The sequence below is a fragment of the Eretmochelys imbricata genome, chromosome 7 (assembly GCF_965152235.1).
Source record: "Eretmochelys imbricata isolate rEreImb1 chromosome 7, rEreImb1.hap1, whole genome shotgun sequence".
Classification (NCBI taxonomy): domain Eukaryota; kingdom Metazoa; phylum Chordata; order Testudines; family Cheloniidae; genus Eretmochelys; species Eretmochelys imbricata.
In genome coordinates this window covers 91,039,978-91,060,300 of record NC_135578.1, presented here as the reverse complement: position 1 = coordinate 91,060,300, position 20,323 = coordinate 91,039,978, and the positions used below count along the sequence as shown (strand labels likewise).

General features: G+C 49.4%; 1 protein-coding gene across 1 annotated transcript in view; it reads right to left on the bottom strand.

Annotated features, from left to right (window-relative positions):
- LOC144267443 (lysosomal acid lipase/cholesteryl ester hydrolase-like) overlaps window positions 1-17,418 on the bottom strand; it is a 37,047-nt gene extending 19,629 nt beyond the window's left edge. The window contains 5 exon segments of the mRNA XM_077821424.1: window positions 1,440-1,638; window positions 4,153-4,267; window positions 15,385-15,526; window positions 17,301-17,373; window positions 17,376-17,418. Of these exon segments, the coding sequence (XP_077677550.1) occupies window positions 1,440-1,638; window positions 4,153-4,267; window positions 15,385-15,526; window positions 17,301-17,373; window positions 17,376-17,418 (572 nt within the window).
- Window positions 17,419-20,323: the final 2,905 nt, after the last annotated feature.

Sequence of the window (20,323 nt, the reverse complement as noted above, 5' to 3'; positions counted from 1 at the left end):
GGTTCAACAAGGATAAGTGCAGGGTCCTGCACTTAGGACGGAAGAATCCCATGCACCGCTACAGACTAGGGACTGAAAGGCTAGGCAGCAGTTCTGCAGAAAAGGACCTAGGGGTGACAGTGTAAGCTGGATATGAGTCAACAGTATGCCCTTGTTGCCAAGAAGGCCAATGGCATTTTGGGATGTATAAGTAGGGGCATAGCCAGCAGATTGAGGGACGTGATCGTTCCCCTCTATTCGACATTGGTGAGGCCTCATCTGGAGTACTGTGCCCAGTTTTGGGCCCCACACTACAAGAAGGATGTGGATAAATTGGAGAGAGTCCAGCGAAGGGTAACAAAAATGATTAGGGGTCTGGAACACATGACTTATGAGGAGAGGCTGAGGGAACTGGGATTGTTTAGTCTGCAGAAGAGAAGAATGAGGGGGGATTTGATAGCTGCTTTCAACTACCTGAGAGGTGGTTCCAAAGAGGATGGCTCTAGACTATTCTCAGTGGTAGAAGATGACAGGACAAGGAGTAATGGTCTCAAGTTGCAGTGGGGGAGGTTTAGGTTGGCTATTAGGAAAAACTTTTTCACTAGGAGGGTGGTGAAACACTGGAATGCGTTACCTAGGGAGGTGGTGGAATCTCCTTCCTTAGATATTTTTAAGGTCAGGCTTGACAAAGCCCTGGCTGGGATGATTTAGTTGGGGATTGATCCTGCTTTGAGCAGGGGGTTGGACTAGATGACTTCCTGAGGTCCCTTCCAACCCTGATATTCTATGATTCTATGACTAAGTCAAACCATTTAGAGGTTTGGGTTCTTGGCCTCACTTCAGAAAGTAAGGCAGCTCTGTCTCCAGAGATCAAGGCAGAAGCATGTCAGCTCAGGAGACCTGAGATTAGTGCAATGTGCCAAAGCACCAAGCCATGGGCCTTTCCCCATGCCCATGAGGAGCTACAGACAGGAGAACCCTTCAGTCTCATACCAGTTTTGATACTTTGACTCTGAATAGGTGTTTTTTTCTCTCATTTGCTCCATTGCCATTGGTTGTCCATGCCACTTTATCCTGACTCTCTCCTATCACTGCAGCCCTTCAGCTGCTCAATCTCACTATCACTGTCCAGTATGCTTCTTATCTTCTTTTTCTTCCTCCTCCCCTAACTCACTTCAGTATCCACCTCCCTTTAACCACACCCTTCCCTTACACCTTCAGTCCCTCCCCACCATTCCTCTCCCGCACTTCAGCCCCAATGGGTGCCCTGTGTCTTTTTATCATATTGTTTGTCATTATAGGCCCCCTCCCACTTTTGGGTCACTACCAATCTGTGCTAGGTATCAGCTAATAATGTGAAAGGGAAAGATTCCCCTATCCCATTATCTATCCCCCAGCCCAGCCAGTCACCAAGGACCCAGCCAGTTCCATTTTTAGTAGTTCTAAATAATTCACTCTACCTGAATTCCCAGAACTTTTGTTGGTCAGGTTTAAGTGTCTTGTGTTTTGTAGACCAAGTGTTCCCTCTGCTGTTTCCCAACCAAACATCAAAGCCTGCATCTGCTAGCACGAAGCCCAGGCTGTTGTTGTCCAGGTTTGAAATCCAGTGAGTAGCATCTCCTAGGACTGGATGTTGCAAAAACACTACTGGCTTTTGCCCTGAAAAGGAAGAACATTTTATTAGGGTACGGCAGTAGCTCCACAGTAGTGAAGGTTGTGTTACAGAGTTTGCTTTAACAGGACCTTATTTTGTAAAAGTCTCATTGAAATGGCAAAAATCAAAACATAGAATAAAATTGGGGCATGACTGGGTTTTTCATGCTGATTTGATGAAAAGTGGATCGATAGAGAAAGAATAATAAGGTCAAAGGTCACCTCTTTTGGCAATTTCCCACTGGACTGTGTCACTTTTTGCACGCCTTTTGCAAGAAATCTAAAGCTCTGGGATCTGTTCTTTGCCCACATTGTGACTCCTCATGTGCAGATTCCAAGAATAGGAGTTATACATCGGTACTTTCTGTCTGTGGAGTATTTTAGAGCTTTGGCATCTGAATGGCAAATTTGTGTGACTTACAGAGGGGCAACAATGTGTTAGTCTCTAAGGTGCCACAAGTACTCCTTTTCTTTTTGCAGATACAAACTAACACGGCTGCTACTCTAAAACAAACGTGAGAGCCTCTCCCCAAATATGCCTGTAATCTAGGTGAAAGGTCCTTGAGTGGGGCAAGAGGAGACCTGGGGTTCAAATCTCATCTATTTTAACTGCAGGTGAAATTCCTGTGTGTTACAGAGTGGCTGGCTCCTATAAATGAGCTATGTTGGAACTTCTGGTTACAGAGAAATTGCATGTTGTTTGTGTAATAAACCAGCTACCAGAAGGTGTGCTACTGAGGCAAGAGAGCCTGTCATGGAGTTCTTCGGGTATCTGAAAGGACGAACTGAGGCAGGCTCACCTGGATTACTGAAGGGCACTCCAGGTGGGGCTGCCATATCACACCATGCCACGAAACCCAAATTAGAAGACAGTCAGGAAGGAGTCTGGAGATCTAGAACCCAGATCTCTAATTAATGTGACAAACCCAACTGCATCACACTGCCACTCAGAGTGATTAAACCAGGTTGGATTATCTTTTTTCCAACCTGTGTAAACTACAGACCTTTTCCCAAAGCCAGGGATAGAACACAGGAGGCTACTGCTGACTAGTAAACAGTTATGTAAATCACTGGGAAAGTGTGTGTCAAGTCCTCCTTCACTGGCTAGTCTCCAAAAGGTGGGAGCAGTTACTGCTGGAGCTCAACAGTAAAAGTCTAAAATAGGGATTGGAAGGCCTAGCCCTTCACACCCTGCTGCTGATCTATGTGGGAGGATGGCATTGTTGCATGTGAATCACATAGTGTAAAGATCTCTTTAAAATAGATCTTTGTACTTGAAAATGTGAGTAATCTGTAAATTAAAGTGTGACTCACCAACTGAAATGTGTATGTTGTCACACACTTTGCTTGTGTAACCCATTGCTCAGTGTGTCCTCTGTGATTCTCTGGACCCAATCCATAGACCAGTGATCACCAACCGGTCGATTGTGATTAACTAGTCGATCCTAGAGGAACTTCCAGGCAATCGCAATCTCCGGCGGCACAGTGGGGCTGCTGCTAAGACAGGCTCCCATGCTGCTCCCAGGAACAGTCAGCCAGCGCGGCCCCAAGGAAAGGGTCTCCCTCTGTCCGCTGCTCCTGCCTGCAAGCATCACCCCCACAGCTCCCATTGGCCAGGAACGGGGAGCTGTGGCCAATGGGAGCTGGGGGGGCAGTGCTTGCAGAGAGGGGCAGCACACAGAGCCACATGCTACCCACCCTCGCTTACCCCCTCCCCAGGGCCACAGGGGTACGTTGGTCCCTTCTGGGAGCGGTGTGGGGCTCGCGTAGGCAGGGAGTCTGCCTTAGCAGCAGCCACGCTGCACAACTGGGAGCCACCAGAGGTAAATACTGCCCGGCGGGAGGCCGCATCCCAACCCCCAGCACTGTACCCCCTCCTGCACCCCAACACTCTGCCCCAGCCCGGAGCCCCCTCCTGCACCCAAACTCCCTCCCAGAGCTTGCACCTCTCACCCGCTTTTGCACCCCAACCCTCTGCTCCAGGCTCAGCCCAAAGCCCCCTCCCACACTGCAAACCCCTTGGCCCCAGCCCAGAACCCACACTCCCTCCCCCTACCCCAGCCTGATGAAAGTGAGTGAGGGTGGGAGACAGCAAGTGACGGGGAGCGGGGGAGATGTAGTGGATGGGGTGGGCTTTGGGGAAGGGGTGGGGCCTAGGGGAAGGGGTGGGATAGATCCTGGGTTGCCCTTAAATTCAAAAAGTGACCTTGGGCGTAAAAAGGTTGGAGACTGCTGCCATAAAGAATGCAATTCTGTGTTAGCTCTCAGCCTTGCTCTTTAGTACAAGCTAAAGACTCATGCTTTTAGCAGTGGAGGTTATCAGTTCTACACCAAGTTTTGGTCAAGATGGTGTCTATATCCCTTATTAGCATCTTTGAAGGTTGAAAACTATGTTTCATGGTGGCAAAGAAATGGGCAGAAATTGTATTGCAGCTGCATATACTCGAGTGCAATTTAGGGGACTGTTTTTTAGAAACTTGGGCCACCAAGCCTTCCTTACTTCATACAAATAACTCATACCTGTGTTCCCACTGTTCTTCCCACCAGGAATTCTGTTAATGCTAAGGATATATCCATCTTCTGTTGTAACTTCATATTCCTCACTGGGGTATCCATGGTACCTGATGATTTCAGTCTGCAGGGAGCCAAATAAAGGTTTGTTTACACATATATCCATTTTTCACATTGTGTGCGCACTGAGGTCTCTTGAAGGAAACATTGGTCCCAATCCACATGTCCACTTGAGCTCTTGCTCAACACAGGAGGCACAGGGAGAAGGTGCCACCTTTGTGCTCTTCCAGGTCCCAGGGCTGCTGAGGACTGGTTCATTTACCAAGAGTTATAATTATGCGAGCTGGTAATGGCCCGAAAGCGATCACTGAAGCACAGCAAAGCTCTGAGCCCTCCCTTTAACCCCGGGGGAAACAGATGGCCAGGAAGGGCTGTTGATGCAATATGCTGTAACATCACCATAGAAGGGCACCTGTGATTCACCTGGGTAGTGCAGCCTCTACACCAGGGGTCACTAACCGGTAGATTGCAATTGACTGGTCAATCCTAGAGGATCTCCCAGTCGATTGCGATCTCCGGCGGCACAGCGGGGCTTCCGCTAAGACAGGCTCCCTGTCTGCCCTGGCCCCACACTGCTCCTGGAAGTAGCCAGCGCAACCCTGAAGCCCCAGGGATCGGGCGCAGGGCAGGATTCTCCCTCCGTGCACTGCTCCTGCCTGCAAGCACCGCCCCCGCAGCTCCCATTGGCCGGGAATGGGGAGCTGTGGCCAATGGGAGCTGCGGAGGCGGTGCTTGCAGAGAGGGGCAGCATATGGAGCCCACCCCGTCCCTCCGGGGCCACAGGGCTGTGTTGGCCCCTTCTGGGAGTGGCATGGGGTTGGGGTAGGCAGGGAGCCTGTCTTAGAGGCAGCCACGCTGCACCACCGACTGGGAGTCGCCGGAGGTAAGTTGCCTGGTGGGAGGCCGCATCCCAACCCCCAGCCCTGAGCCCCCTCCTGGATAACCCTGAACCCCCTCCTGCACCCCAAGCCCCAGCCCTGACTCCCCTCCCAGAGCCAGCACCCTACCCCCTCCTGTACCCCAACACTCTGCCTCAGCCCTGACCCCCCCTCCCAGAGCCAGGACCCTGTACCCCTCCTGCACCCCAACACTCTGCTCCAGCCAGGAGCACCCAAACTCCTCCCCAGAGCTGCACCACTCACCCACTCCTCCACCCCAACCCCCTGCCCCAGGCTCAGCCCAGAGCCCCCTCCCACACTGCAAACCCCTCAGCCCCAGCCCAGAGCCCACACCCCCTCCTGAACCCAAACCCCAACCCCCTATCCAAGCCCAGTGAAAGTGAGTGAGGGTGGGGGAGAGCAGTGCTGGGGGGGGGGGATAGAGTGGGTGGGGCAGGTCTTTGAGGAAGGAGGGACCTCAGGGAAGGGGCGGGGTAGATCCTGGGTTGCCCTTAAATTCAGAAAGTGATCTTGGGTGTAAAAAAATTGGAGAGCACTGCTTTACACCATGTAATAGTCAGATTTCAATGCTGCATCCCTAAAAATGATAAAGAATTACAAGCCATTCTAAATTTCTGGGATTAGATCATCAGTTAAATTCAAACATCAAAATCAAGAAACTATTGATTATATATATCTACTGTATTTTAGATTTTTCAGGAGTAGTCATCACCATAGTGCTGGTATCTAAGTACGGAGTGGATTAGGGAGTTGGCTAAGCCCTGGTCTACACTAGGACTTTAGGTCGAATTTAGCAGCATTAAATCGATGTAAACCTGCACCCGTCCACACAATGAAGCCCTTTATTTCGACTTAAAGGGCTCTTAAAATTGATTTCCTTACTCCACCCCCTGACGAGTGGATTAGCGCTTAAATCGGCCTTGCCGGGTCGAATTTGGGGTACTGTGGACACAATTCGACGGTATTGGCCTCCGGGAGCTATCCCAGCGTGCTCTATTGTGACCGCTCTGGACAGCACTCTCAACTCAGATGCACTGGCCAGGTAGACAGGAAAAGAACTGCGAACTTTTGAATCTCATTTCCTGTTTGGCCAGCGTGGCAACCTGCAGGTGACCATGCAGAGATCATCAGTAAAGGTGACCATGATGGAGTCCCAGAATCGCAAAAGAGCTCCAGCATGGACTGAACGGGAGGTACGGGATCTGATCGCTGTATGGGAAGAGGAATCCGTGCTATCAGAACTCCGTTCCAGTTTTCGAAATGCCAAAACCTTTGTCAAAATCTCCCAGGGCATGAAGGACAGAGGCCATAACAGGGACCCGAAGCAGTGCCACATGAAACGTAAGGGGCTGAGGCAAGCCTACCAGAAAACCAGAGAGGCGAATGGCCGCTCCGGGTCAGAGCCCCAAACATGCCGCTTCTATGATGAGCTGCATGCCATTTTAGGGGGTTCAGCCACCACTACCCCAGCCGTGTTGTTTGACTCCTTCAATGGAGATGGAGGCAACACGGAAGCAGGTTTTGGGGACGAAGAAGATGATGATGATGAGGTTATAGATAGCTCACAGCAAGCAAGCGGAGAAACCTGTTTTCCCGACAGCCAGAAACTGTTTCTCACCCTGGAGCCAGTACCCCCCCAGAACCCACCCAAGGCTGCCTCCTGGAGCCGGCAGGCAGAGAAGGGACCTCCGGTGAGTGTACCTTTTAAAATACTATACATGGTTTAAAAGCAAGCATGTGAAAGGATTACTTTGCCCTGGCATTCGCGACTCTCCTGGATGTACTCCCTAAGCCTTTGCAAAAGGTTTCTGGGGAGGGTAGCCTTATTGTGTCCTTCACTTTACCACTCCAGGCCAGTAACATGTACTCGGGAATCATTGTACAACAAAGAATTGCAGTGTATGTTTGCTGGCATTCAAACAACATCCGTTCTTTATCTCTCTGTGTTATCCTCAGGAGAGTGAGATATCATTCATGGTCACCTGGTTGAATAGGGTGCTTTTCTTCAGGGGACACTCAGAGGAGCCCGTTCCTGCTGGGCTGTTTGCCTGTGGCTGAACAGAAATGTTCCCCGCTGTTAGCCACGGGGAGGAGGGAGGGGGTATCCACATGGTGAGGGGAGGCAAAATGTGACCTTGTAACGAAAGCACATGTGCTATGTATGTAATGTTAACAGCAAGGTTTATCCTGAAAGATTGTAGCCATTGTTTTATAAAATGTGTCTTTTTAAATACCGCTGTCCCTTTTTTTTCTCCACCAGCTGCATGTGTTTCAATGATCACAGGATCTTCTCCTTCCCAGAGGCTAGTGAAGATTAGAAAGAAAAAAAACGCACTTGTGATGAAATGTTCTCTGAGCTCATGCTGTCCTCCCACACTGACAGAGCACAGATGAATGCGTGGAGGCAAATAATGTCAGAGTGCAGGAAAGCACAAAATGACTGGGAGGAGAGGTGGCGGGCTGAAGAGAGTAAGTGGCGGGCTGACGAGAGGGCTGAAGCTCAAATGTGGCGGCAGCGTGATGAGAGGAGGCAGGATTCAATGCTGAGGCTGCTGGAGGACCAAACCAATATGCTCCAGTGTATGGCTGAGCTGCAGCAAAGGCAGCTGGAGCACAGACTGCCACTACAGCCCCTGTGTAACCAACTGCCCTCCTCCCCAAGTTCCATAGCCTCCACACCCAGACGCCCAAGAACACGGTGGGGGGGCCACCAGCCAACCAGCCACTCCGCCACAGAGGATTGCCCAAAAAAAAGAAGGCTGGCATTCAATACATTTTAAAGTTGTAAAATTTTAAAGTGCTGTGTGGCATTTTCCTTCCCTCCTCCACCACCCATCCTGGGCTACCTTGGTAGTCATCCCCCAATTTGTGTGATGAATGAATAAAGAATGCATGAATGTGAAGCAATAATGACTTTATTGCCTCTGCAAGCAATGATCGAAGGGAGGAGGCGAGGGTGGTTAGCTTACAGGGAAGAAGAGTGAACGAAGGGGCGGGGGGGTTCATCAAGGAGAAACAAAGAGAACTTTCACACCGTAGCCTGGCCAGTCATCAAACTGGTTTTCAAAGCTTCTCTGATGCGCACCACGCCCTCCTGTGCTCTTCTAACTGCCCTGGTGTCTGGCTGCGCGTAACCAGCAGCCAGATGATTTGCCTCAACCTCCCACCCCGCCATAAACGTCTCCCCCTTACTCTCACAGATATTGTGGAGCACACAGCAAGCAGTAATAACAGTGGGAATATTGGTTTCGCTGAGGTCTAAGCGAGTCAGTAAGCTGCGCCAGCACGCCTTTAAACGTCCAAATGCACATTCTACCACCATTCTGCACTTGCTCAGCCTGTAGTTGAACAGCTCCTGACTACTGTCCAGGCTCCCTGTGTACGGCTTCATGAGCCATGGCATTAAGGGGTAGGCTGGGTCCCCAAGGATACATATAGGCATTTCAACATCCCCAACAGTTATATTCTGGTCTGGGAAGAAAGTCCCTTCCTGCAGCTTTTGAAACAGACCAGAGTTCCTGAAGATGCGAGCATCATGTACCTTTCCCGGCCATCCCACGTTGATGTTGGTGAAACGTCCCTTGTGATCCACCAGAGCTTCCAGCACTATTGAAAAGTACCCCTTGCAGTTTATGTACTTGCCGGCTTGGTGCTCCGGTGCCAAGATGGGGATATGGGTTCCATCTATGGCCCCACCACAGTTAGGGAATCCCATTGCAGCAAAGCCATCCACTATGACCTGCACATTTCCCAGGGTCACTACCCTTGATATCAGCAGATCTTTGATTGCGTGGGCTAGTTGCATCACAGCAGCCCCAACAGTAGATTTACCCACTCCAAACTGATTCCCAACTGACCGGTAGCTGTCTGGCGTTGCAAGCTTCCACACGGCTATCGCCACTCGCTTCTCAGCTGTGAGGGCTGCTCTCATCTTGGTATTCATGCGCTTCAGGGGAAAGCAAGTCACAAAGTTCCATGAAAGTGCCCTTACGCATGCGAAAGTTTCGCAGCCACTGGGAATCGTCCCAGACCTGCAACACTATGCCGTCCCACCAGTCTGTGCTTGTTTCCCGAGCCCAGAATCGGCATTCCACAGCATGAACCTGCCCCATTAGCACCATGATGCATGCATTGGCAGGGCCCATGCTTTCAGAGAAATCTGTGTCCATGTCCTGATCTCTCACGTGACCGCGCTGACGTCGTCTCCTCGCCCGGTATCGCTCTGCCAGGTTCTGGTGCTGCATATACTGCTGGATAATGCGTGTGGTGTTTAATGTGCTCCTAATTGCCAAAGTGAGCTGAGCGGCCTCCATGATTGCCTTGGTATGGCATCCGCACAGGAAAAAGGCGCGGAACGATTGTCTGCCATTGCTCTGACAGAGGGAGGGGCGACTGACGACACGGCTTACAGGGTTGGCTTCAGGGAGCTAAAATCAACAAAGGGGGTGGCTTTACATCAAGGAGTATTTCAGGCAGGACTTAACGGAGGGTTCCAATAAGAAACGGTGCACCTAAGTTATTGTTCTTATTGGAACAAGGAGGTTAGTCTGGCCTCTGATTGATACATGGCTAGATTTACCTCGCTGCACCTTCTCTGTGAGTGACTACCGTGTGACCTAGAGGAATGAGTCCCCTAGACAGGGGACGGGGGGAAGCAAATGAGTACAAAACAAATCTGGTCTATTTCTTGTTTTGATCCACTCCATCTATCTTTTACATCTTTGGCTGGCAGCAGACGGTGCAGAAGGACTGCATGCCATGTACCTCTCATGGCTGCTCGGCAGAAGATGGTACAATATGACTGCTAGCCATCCTCATCTCTTGCCTTCCCAGCAGAAGATGGTACAATATGACTGCTAGCCATTCTCATCTCTTATCTGCCCGGCAGAAGATGGTACAGTACGACTGCTAGCAATCCGTATCGCCTGCCTGCTTACCATAAGACGGTTCAATAGGACTGACTGCAGGACTAAAGAGAATGACCTGGTCAAGTCACTCCAAATTTAGTCTGTGCGCCCATGTCTGCCCAGGTGCTTCTGGCCGACGTGGCCAGGAACACCTCGGACATGACAATGACGGCTACCAGTCGTATTGCACCATCTGCTGCCACAAGGCAATGGGTTGCTGCTGCTGTATAGCAATGCAGTACCACGTCTGCCAGCACCCAGGAGACATACGGTGACGGTTACCTGAGCGGGCTCCATGCTTGCCGTGGTATGGCGTCTGCACAGGTAACTCAGGAAAAAAGGCGCAAAACGATTGTCTACCCTTGTTTTCACGGAAGGAGGGAGGGAACGGGGGCCTGACGATATGTACCCAGAACCACCCGCGACAATGTTTTAGCCCCATCAGGCATTAGGATCTCAACCCAGAATTCCAATGGGCAGCGGAGACTGCGGGAACTGTGGGATAGCCACCCACAGTGCAACGCTCCCGAAGTCTACTCTAGCCTCGGTACTGTGGAAGCACTCCGCCGAGTAATGCACTTAATGCACTTAGAGCATTTTCTTTGGGGACACACACACTCGAATATATAAAACCAATTTCTAAAAAACCGACTTCTATAAATTCGACCTAATTCCGTAGTGTAGGCATACCCTAAGGATTAAACGATACAGCTGGTTGAATAGAATTAGACTAATATGTTCTTTTCTGATTAATTTCAACCTTTTGGACATCTGAATCCTTTTTGTGGTATTTAGTCAGCGTCATAGATGGTCCAATACTAGTCAGCTCATATATTTTGATTATTTTTGAAATTGGTCAGGTGATATATTCACCAGATACCTTTTTCTACGATTTGACTGCATCTATTGAATATTCAGCAAGCTATTAGCAGAAATGCTGCCAGCTTAAGATGTAAAAGATAGCTGGAGTGGATCGAAACTATGGCCATGAAAAAAGAAATAGACCAGATTTGTTTTGTGTTCATTTGCTCCCCTCTCCCTCCCACCGTGAAATCAACGGCCGACAATTGTTTCGGTGAGGTCTGTCAGGGGCACCTTGAAAAGTTTAATGGAGATTCAGTCCTGTCTGGAATACTGGGGGAAGGGATAGCTCAGTGAGTTGAGCATTGTCCTGCTAAACCCAGGGTTTTGAATTCAATCCTTGAGGTGGCCATTCTGTGTGACAGTTGTTTTTGTTTCTCCTTGATGAAAAGCCACCCCCTTTGTTGATTTTAATTCCCTGTAAGCCATGTCATCAGTCGCCCCTCCGTCCGTCAGAGTAATGGCAGACAATCGTTCTGCGCCTTTTTTCCGTGCAGATGCCATATCATGGCAAGCATGGAGCAAGCTCAGATCACTCTGGCAATTATGAGCACATTAAACACCACACGCATTATTCAGCAGTATATGCAGCACCAGAACCTGCCAACGTGAAACCGGGCGAATAGGCAACATCAGCGCAGTGACAAGAGTGATGAGGACATGGACACAGACTTCTCTCAAAGCACAGGCCCTGGCAATGTGGGTATCATGGTGCTAATGGGGCAGGTTCATGCCGTGGAACGTCAATTCTGGGCCTGGGAAACAAGCACAGACTGGTGGGACGGCATTGTGTTGCAGGTCTGGGACAATTCCCAGTGGCTGTGAAACTTTCGCATGCGTAAGGGCACTTTCATGGACTTTGTGACTTGCTTTCCCCTGCCCTGAGGCGCAATAATACCAAGATGAGAGCAGCCCTCTCAGTTGAGAAGCGAGTGGCAATAGCCTTGGGGGGGCTTACAATGCCAGACAGCTACCGGTCAGTTGGGAATCAATTTGGAGTGGGCAAATCTACTGTTGGGGCTGCTGTGATGCAAGAAGCCAACGCAATCAAAGATCTGCTGACATCAAGGGTAGTGACCCTGGGAAATGTGCAGGTCATAGTGGATGGCTTTGCTGCAATGGGATTCCCTAACTGGTGGGGCCATAGACATAACCCATATCCCTATCTTGGCACCGGAGCACCAAGCCAGCGAGTACATAAACCGCAAGGGGTACTTTTCAATAGTGCTGCAATCACTGGTGGATCACAAGGGACGTTTCACCAACATCAATGTGGGATGGCCAGGAAAGGTACATGACGCTCGCATCTTCAGGAACTTTGGTCTGTTTCAAAAGCTGCAGGAAGGGACTTTCTTCCCAGACCAGAAAATAACCATTGGGGATGTTGAAATGCCTATAGTTATCCTTCGGGACCCAGCCTACCCTTTAATGCCATGGCTCATGAAGCCATACACAGCCAGCCTGGACAGTAGTCAGGAGCTGTTCAACTACAAGCTGAGCAAGTGCAGAATGGTAGTAGAATGTACATTTGGACATTTAAAAGCACGCTGGTGCAGTTTACTGACTCACTTAGACCTCAGTGAAACCAATATTCCCATTGTTATTACTGCTTGCTGTGTGCTCCACAATATCTGTGAGAGTAAGGGGGAGATGTTTATGGCGGGGTGGGAGGTTTAGGCAAATCACCTGGCCGCTGGTTACACGCAGCCAGACACCAGGGTGATTTGAAGAGCACAGGAGGGCGTGGTGCGCATCAGAGAAGCTTTGAAAACCAGTTTGATGACTGGCCAGGCTATGATGTGAAAGTTCTGTTTGTTTCTCCTTGATGAAACCCCCACCCCTTGGTTCACTCTACTTCCCTGTAAGCTAACCACCCTCCTCTCCCCCTTTTGATCACCACTTGCAGAGGCAATAAAGTCATTGTTGCTTCACATTCATGAATTCTTTATTAATTCATCAAACAAATAGGGGGATAACTGCCAAGGTAGCCCGGGAGGGGTGAGGGAGGAGGGAAGGACAAGGCCACACTACACTTTAAAACTTAAAAACTTAAAAAATTTAAAACTTATTGAATGCCAGCCTTCTGTTGCTTGGGCAATCCTCTGGGGTGGAGTGGCTGGGTGGCCAGAGGCCACCCCACCGCGTTCTTGGGTGTCTGGGTGAGGAGCTATGGAACTTGGGGAGGAGGGTGGTTGGTTACACAGGGGCAGTCTGTGCTCCAGCTGCCTTTCCTGCAGCTCAACCGTACGCTGGAGCATACATGCTGAGGCCTCCAGCAGCCTCAGCATTGAATCCTGCCTCCTCTCATCATGCTGCCGCCACCTTTCAGCTTCAGCCCTCTCTTCAGCCCGCCACCTCTCCTCGCGTTCATATTGTGCTTTCCTACACTCTGACATTGTCTGCCTCCACACATTCATCTGTACTCTGTCAGTGTGGGAGGACAGCATGAGGTCAGAGAACATTTCATCATGACTACGTTTTTTTTCACCTTCTAATCTTTGTTAGCCTCTGGGAAGGAGAAGATACTGTGATCCTTGAAACATATGCAGCTAGTAGAGAGAAAAAAAAAAGAGACAGTGGTATTTAAAAAGACATTTTATAGAATAATGGGTACACTCTCTTTCACGGTAAACCTTGCTGTTAACATTACATACATAGCACATGTGCTTTCATTACAAGGTTGCATTTTGCCTCCCCCCACCGCGTGGCTAACCCCTCCCCCCATTGCATGGCTAACAGCAGGGAACTTTTCTGTTCCACAGGCAAACAGCCCAGCAGGAACGAGCACCTCTGAATGTCCCCTTAAGAAAAGCACCCTATTTCAACCAGGTGACCGTGAATTATATCATTCTCCTGAGGAAAACACAGAGAGATAAAGAACGGATGTTGTTTGAATGCCAGCAAACAAACGCTGCAATGCTTTGTTCTGCAATGATTCCCGAATACGTGCTACTGGCCTGGCGTGGTAAAGTGTCCCACCATGGTGGATGGAATAAGGCTGCCCTCCCCAGAAACCTTTTGCAAAGGCTTTGGGAGTACATCCTGGAGAGCTTTATGGAGATGTCCCTGGAGGATTTCCGTTCCATCCCCAGACAAGTTAACAGACTCTTCCAGTAGCTCTACTGGCCGCGAATGCCAGGGCAAATTAATCATTAAACATGCTTGCTTTTAAACCATGTATACTATTTAAAAAGGTATACTCACCGGAGGTCCCTTCTCTGCCTGGCGGGTCCAGGAGGCAGCCTTGGTAGGTTTGCGGGGTACTGGCTCCAGGTCCAGGGTGAGAAACAGTTCCTGGCTGTCGGGAAAACCGGTTTCTCCGTTTGCTTGCTGTGAGTTATCTTCCTCATCCTCAAATTCTGCTTCCATGTTGCCTCCCACTCCATTGACGGAGTCAAATCACAGGGTTGGGGTAGTGGTGGCTGAACCCCCTAAAATGGCATGCAGCTCATCATAGAAGTGGCATGTTTGGGGTTCTGACCCGGAGTGGCCATTTGCTTCTCTGGTAGGCTTGCCTCAGCTCCTTAATTTTCACTTGGCACTGCTTCGGGTCCCTGTTATAGCCTCTGTCCTTCATGCCCTGGGAGATTTTGACAAATATTTTGGCATTTCGAAAACTGGAACGGAGTTCTGATAGCATGGATTCGTCTCCCCATACAGCGATCAGATCCCGTACCTCCCGTTCAGTCCATGCTGGAGCTCTTTTGCGATTCTGGGACTCCATCGTGGTCACCTCTGCTGATGAGCTCTGCACTCACCTGCAGCTTGCCATGCTCGCCAAACAGGAAATGAGATTCAAAAGTTTGCGGGCCTTTTCCTGTCTACCTGGCCGGTGCATCTGAGTTGAGAGTGCTGTCCAGAGAGTTCACAATGGAGCACTCTGGGATAGCTCCCAGAGGCCAATACCGTCGAATTGCATCCACAGTACCCCAAATTCGACCCGGCAAGGCCAATTTCAGCGCTGATCCCCTTGTCAGGCGTGGAGTAAAGAAATCGATTTTAAGAGCCCTTTAAGTCAAAAAAAGTGGCTTTATCGTGTGGAGGGGTGCAGGGTTAAATTGATTTAGCGCTGCTAAATTCGACCTCAACTCCTAGTGTAGACCAGGCCTAAATAACCAACTATGGCTTACAGCAGTATATGTTTGATCATATACATGGAGAGACTCCCACTGATTTCAGTAGGAGCTGGATCAGACCTTAAGCACACTGCTCATAGACAATGCGAATCAGTGGCAGAGCTGGGTACAGAATTTAGGAGTCTTGACTCCCAGTGCCCTAAAGCAGCTACTTGCCTGTTCTTTCAGCCAAAGGTGAGGTGGTAGCAGCACCAATCTAAAATGCTGTCTTATTATGTGATTTTATGCAAGGTACATCTACTGTACACATAACCATAGCTTGTACTCATTGTGAATTGGACTCAAATAACATTAATTTGGCATGCAGACCATTATCAGTGTTGTTGTATTAGTAATAATGCAATCCATACTTTAAAGAGAGAAAATTACATAACTTACAACATTCATAAAGCATTCTGGAACCACCGTGATCTTCTTTAGCATTTCTTCTCCATGTTTAGTGTTCCATCCTATGAGTTCTTCTGAATATCTAATTCCTTGGAATAAATATGCCAACATAATAAACAGCTGCATCTTGGGCCTGTGTGAAACAATTCAGTTATCTGTTAATGGTAATGCTATGAACATACTGTAGCTCTCTGCTTTAAAAAAAATGATACTATTTACTTTTATAGCAAGAAAAAAGCCAATAGTCTGACTTAGAAGTAAATACCTGCACAAAGAACAGCTGATTTAGCTCCCTGGCCTGAGGGAATGTGTGAAAGCATAGGAGGTGGGTAAAGCTCGGGGTGAAAGTAAGTCCAATGACTTACCAGTACGCTGGGGCCACCTCTGGCCCCCCAAAGGGGCAGGGCCTAGGGTGGAAGGGACAGGGCTGAGGGGGTCAGAGCCAGCCCCAGACCACCCTGTAAGGTAAGTGCCCCCCCCAAGGGTAAGTGCCCCCTGCGGAAGTGGTGGGGCTCCAGCAGCTCTTTAAAAGATGGGGCAGCAGAGGCAGCTGGAGCCACAGGCCCTTTAAATAGCCCCTGGAGCCCCCACTCCCCCAGGGCTCCGGGGGCTATTTACAGGGCCTGCGGCTCCCCTGCTTCTACCGTCCTGGTCCTTTAAATAGCTCCCGGAACCCTGGAGTAGCAGCGGCGGGGCTCTGGTGGCTATTTAAAGGGCTGGGGCAGTAGAAGCAGGGGAGCCCCAGGCCCTTTAAATAGCCCCCGCAGCCCTTCTGCTTGGGAAGGCAGTAGCCCGTCTCTTCTGTCTGTGGCCCTGCCCATATTCCACCCCTGCTCTGCCCAAGACCCTGCTCTGTCCAAGCCCTGTCCCTTCTCCACTGTCTCCCTCCTCTCTTCCCTCCCCCTCCTTTCTCAGCCCCACTCACCACCTGCACATCCCCTTCCAACCAAATCCCTGAACCTAAGCCAATGATGTTTGAAAAAACCCTCCACTTTTCTGCAATTTCTTTGTAAAGAAAATGGAGCATGTTTTCCACTGTGCACCAGATGGTGTTTGTGAAGGCTGGAGATGCAGAAGGTACCTAATTAAAAGCACTAAACTTGGGAATAAAAAAAAGTCAGTCACAGGTTTTTTGATTTACCCTGATAGTTGACATGCAGGCAGCCTGCAAAATGGCCTTTTCAAGTGCCCAGACCCCCTCTGAATGATCCTGGGGAACTATAATGGTAAGCTGCAGTTAAAGCTAATTGAGAAACCTTTATCCTTGCTTCACACAATAAAACAAGGTGTCAGGCCTCACCTTCAGCTGGCATTTGCACCCTGATAGGAAGAAAATGGCTGGAATCAGACTGCAAAAGCTGCCACCTTATTTTCACTTCTTCACACAAACAAAGCTTGAGTGCTTCCTGTGTTTATTGTTTAAACAGCAGTAAGCACCTCAGGCAATGAATAAGAACTGCCAGGAGGAGTGGCTGCTGCAGCTAGAGATGAATCCTGGCAGTAAAATAAAGGCTAGCTGCTACTTTAATAACAGTAATACACGCTTAGCTCAAAGAACCAAGAAGGCAAAAAGTCCCACTGAGGCAGCATGGTTGTGCCAGCTTTATGTACCAGACCGGTAGATCCCATATCCCCATGGGTGAAGGAACCAAATCACCAGCCCCATTCTCATGCGAAACTGGCCACCAGGCAAATGTAATCTCCCATCCACTGAAAAGAATTGAGTCTTATCCTATCAATGCCGCCTCTCCTCACCGCCACCATGTCCCTCCTCCCTCTGCCCCACCTTCCTTACCTCCATACCTCCCTCCCCCCCAGGCTCCGGCCACTCAAGCTCTCTGCGCCTCCCCCAGCCCTGCCCATCGCAGAATTTGAACAAGTGAAAAAACCTAATTGCCACTGCTTACCTGTAGGAATGCTCTGAAAGGCTCTGGCCCTGGTGGAGGGGGCCTCCTGGCCATTTATTGTTCAGCCTCAGCTGCCAGTCCCACTTAGCTGGCCCTGGCTCGGAGGACAGGACAGCATAGGCTGCCTGCTGCCACAAGTGATCCAGCCCTCCCTGCAGAACACTGACTGACTGCACACGTAGGATAAGGCTGGCTGGCCTACCTGCGTCTTTGTCTAGTCCTCCCACCTCCTACTTTGAAAAGTGATGATGGGGTGGATCCCTGCTTCCCCTCCCCTTCTGGCAAGCTGCTCCAGCATCACACAGTGGGAAGAGGAGTCGTCCCATAAAGTCCCAAATTGAAATTCTCCTCTGATCCAGGAGAAGTGCATACTGCATGAATGAAGCATAAAGGTTTTGGAATTGTAAAAAACACTTTGCAAAATTGCACTTCTAAGCATTTTCCACCTGATGACCTCAAAGCACCTAACCAAAAACAATGAATTTACACAAACTCCTGTGAGGCAGGCAAGTATTATTATCCCTGTTTTTTGGATGGAGAAACTGAGGCACATGCTAATTAAGTCCCCTATCTGCTGTCTTTTTAAATCAATGGAAAGACTCCCCTTGAGATTAAGCCTTAAATGATGGGTACAATGTCACACTGGAAGTCTGTGACAGGGGGGCCATTAATAGAACCCCAGATCTTCACATTTCTAGCTCTGCTTTCAACACCAAACCATGCTTCTTCCCTTAAATTTTACTTTCCATTATCTGGAAAACAAACGAGTCTCTTTGAAGTGACTCTTAATTGATTACTAAACAGGCTGTGCATGTAGGTAGTTGTATTTGTGGTACAGTAGAGTTCAGAGAGGAATCATCCAACAACTTTGATTTCAACGGGATTCCTTATTTCACACAGAAATTATGTGTGATGAGTTTTATATGCAAAAAGAAAAGGAGACTGACCAATTTATTTGAGCATAAGCTTTCGTGAGCTACAGCTCACTTCATTGGATGCATACTGTGGAAAGTACAGAAGATCTTTTTATACACACAAACCATGAAAAATGGGTGTTTACCACTACAAAAGGTTTTCTCTCCCCCCACCCCACTCTCCTGCTGGTAATAGCTTATCTAAAGTGATCACTCTCCTTACAATGTGTATGATAATCAAGGTGGGCCATTTCCAGCACAAATCCAGGTTTTCTCCCCCCATCCCCCCCCTTTTTTTTTTCCCACACACACAAACCCACTCTCCTGTTGGTAATAGCTTATCTAAAGTGATCACTCTCCTTACAATGTGCATGATAATCAAGGTGGGCCATTTCCAGCACAAATCCAGGGTTTAACAAGAACGTCTGGGGGGGGGGGGTAGGAAAAAACAAGGGGAAATAGGTTACCTTGCATAATGACTTAGCCACTCCCAGTCTCTATTCAAGCCTAAGTTAATTGTATCCAATTTGCAAATGAATTCCAATTCAACAGTCTCTCGCTGGAGTCTGGTTTTGAAGTTTTTCTGTTGTAATATCGCAACTTTCATGTCTGTAATCGCGTGACCAGAGAGATTGAAGTGTTCTCCGACTGGTCTATGAATGTTATAATTCTTGACATCTGATTTGTGTCCATTTATTCCTTTACGTAGAGACTGTCCAGTGTGTCCTTTTAGAGAGACAAGGTGTTTCCCCCTGGACTATTATACCTGCCACCCATGAAGGTGGGTGAGGCAATAATATCTTTTATTGGACCAACTTCTTTTGGTGAGAGAGGCAAGCTTTCCAAAAGCCCGCCCTCTTTTAAAAGTGATCTGCCCTCCTACATCTTAGCTGAGTTGCTCCAGCATCAGCAGAGCAGGAGGCATCCCACAGCTAGGCCAGCCAGTGAAAACCAGAACCACTTTTCAAACTGATGGGGCTTTTTACCTCCCACTCCCCTGCATTGTATAATGCATAGTACAAATAGCATCCCTCAACGAGACAACATGTTAAAATGAACAACTGGGATAGGGCAAGTGAGGGAGGGGGAAGGTGGGTGGAACTGAGAGCAGTGAGGGGGAGGGCTGAGTGAACAGGGAGAGGGGGACTGCAATGAGTGAGTGGTGGGGGACAGGGAGCCAAACACAAGCAGGAAGAGGAGAGGAGGAGGAACCCAGGGAATAGGTGGGCAGGAGGGATGAGGAGGAAACCCCACAAAGAGCAAGCAGGAGGGAGGCTGAGCAGGGAGACGGGGGGACTCACTGGCTGGGGCCAACCGAACAGGGAGAGGGTGGAGGAGGAGGATGAGCAGGACAGGATGGGGAGGGAAGGAGGAAGCCCACTTAGCCCACCCAAGGAGCAGGGAGGGGGGGACTAGATGGGGCGAGGGCCAAGCAGGGAGGGAGCCGAGCAGGGAGGAGGGGGAAGGAACTGGCAAAGCAAGCAGCAGCACAGGAAGCTGGGATCTCTGGAGAGGAGGGTTGGTGGCGTCTTGGAGATGGTGGTGTGCTGGAGAAAACTGGAGCAGCTGGGAAAGCAGACATGACTGAAATTTGACCTTGTATCTGTTCCATGCAGGTTCAGGGGCAGCTAAGCAGGCTATCTGCTACTTAGCCTTCTCAACTGTCTCTGCTTGGGGAACCATAATAAAGAAAAATATCCGGTAGCATGGAAGGCAGGGAGGGGAAGAGGCAGGGCCACCATGGCCCCAGCATTCAGCAACGTGTCTGCTGCACCTGTGTGGGAAGGCAATGCCTTCCCGTGCCTATTATATGCGCCACCCATGTGTGAAAGTGAAGAAAGCGCTATTTGAAAATGCCAGTAATTATGACTGTGCCATTTGTAGGGGGCATGTGACCTCTCGTTATCAAGGTGGTGAGCAGTGACTCCCATTGAAATAATTCTAAATACCGAAGCAGTAGCAATGACCATAAACATCTTCTTCTATCTTCATATAGGCATAGGACTGTGTCCCCCCTCTCAGAAATGGACTTTCCCCATAGCAATCCATGCTTTTGTCAACTAGAGATTAGACTACTGCAGTGTGCTTTACCCTGGGTTGACTGTGAAG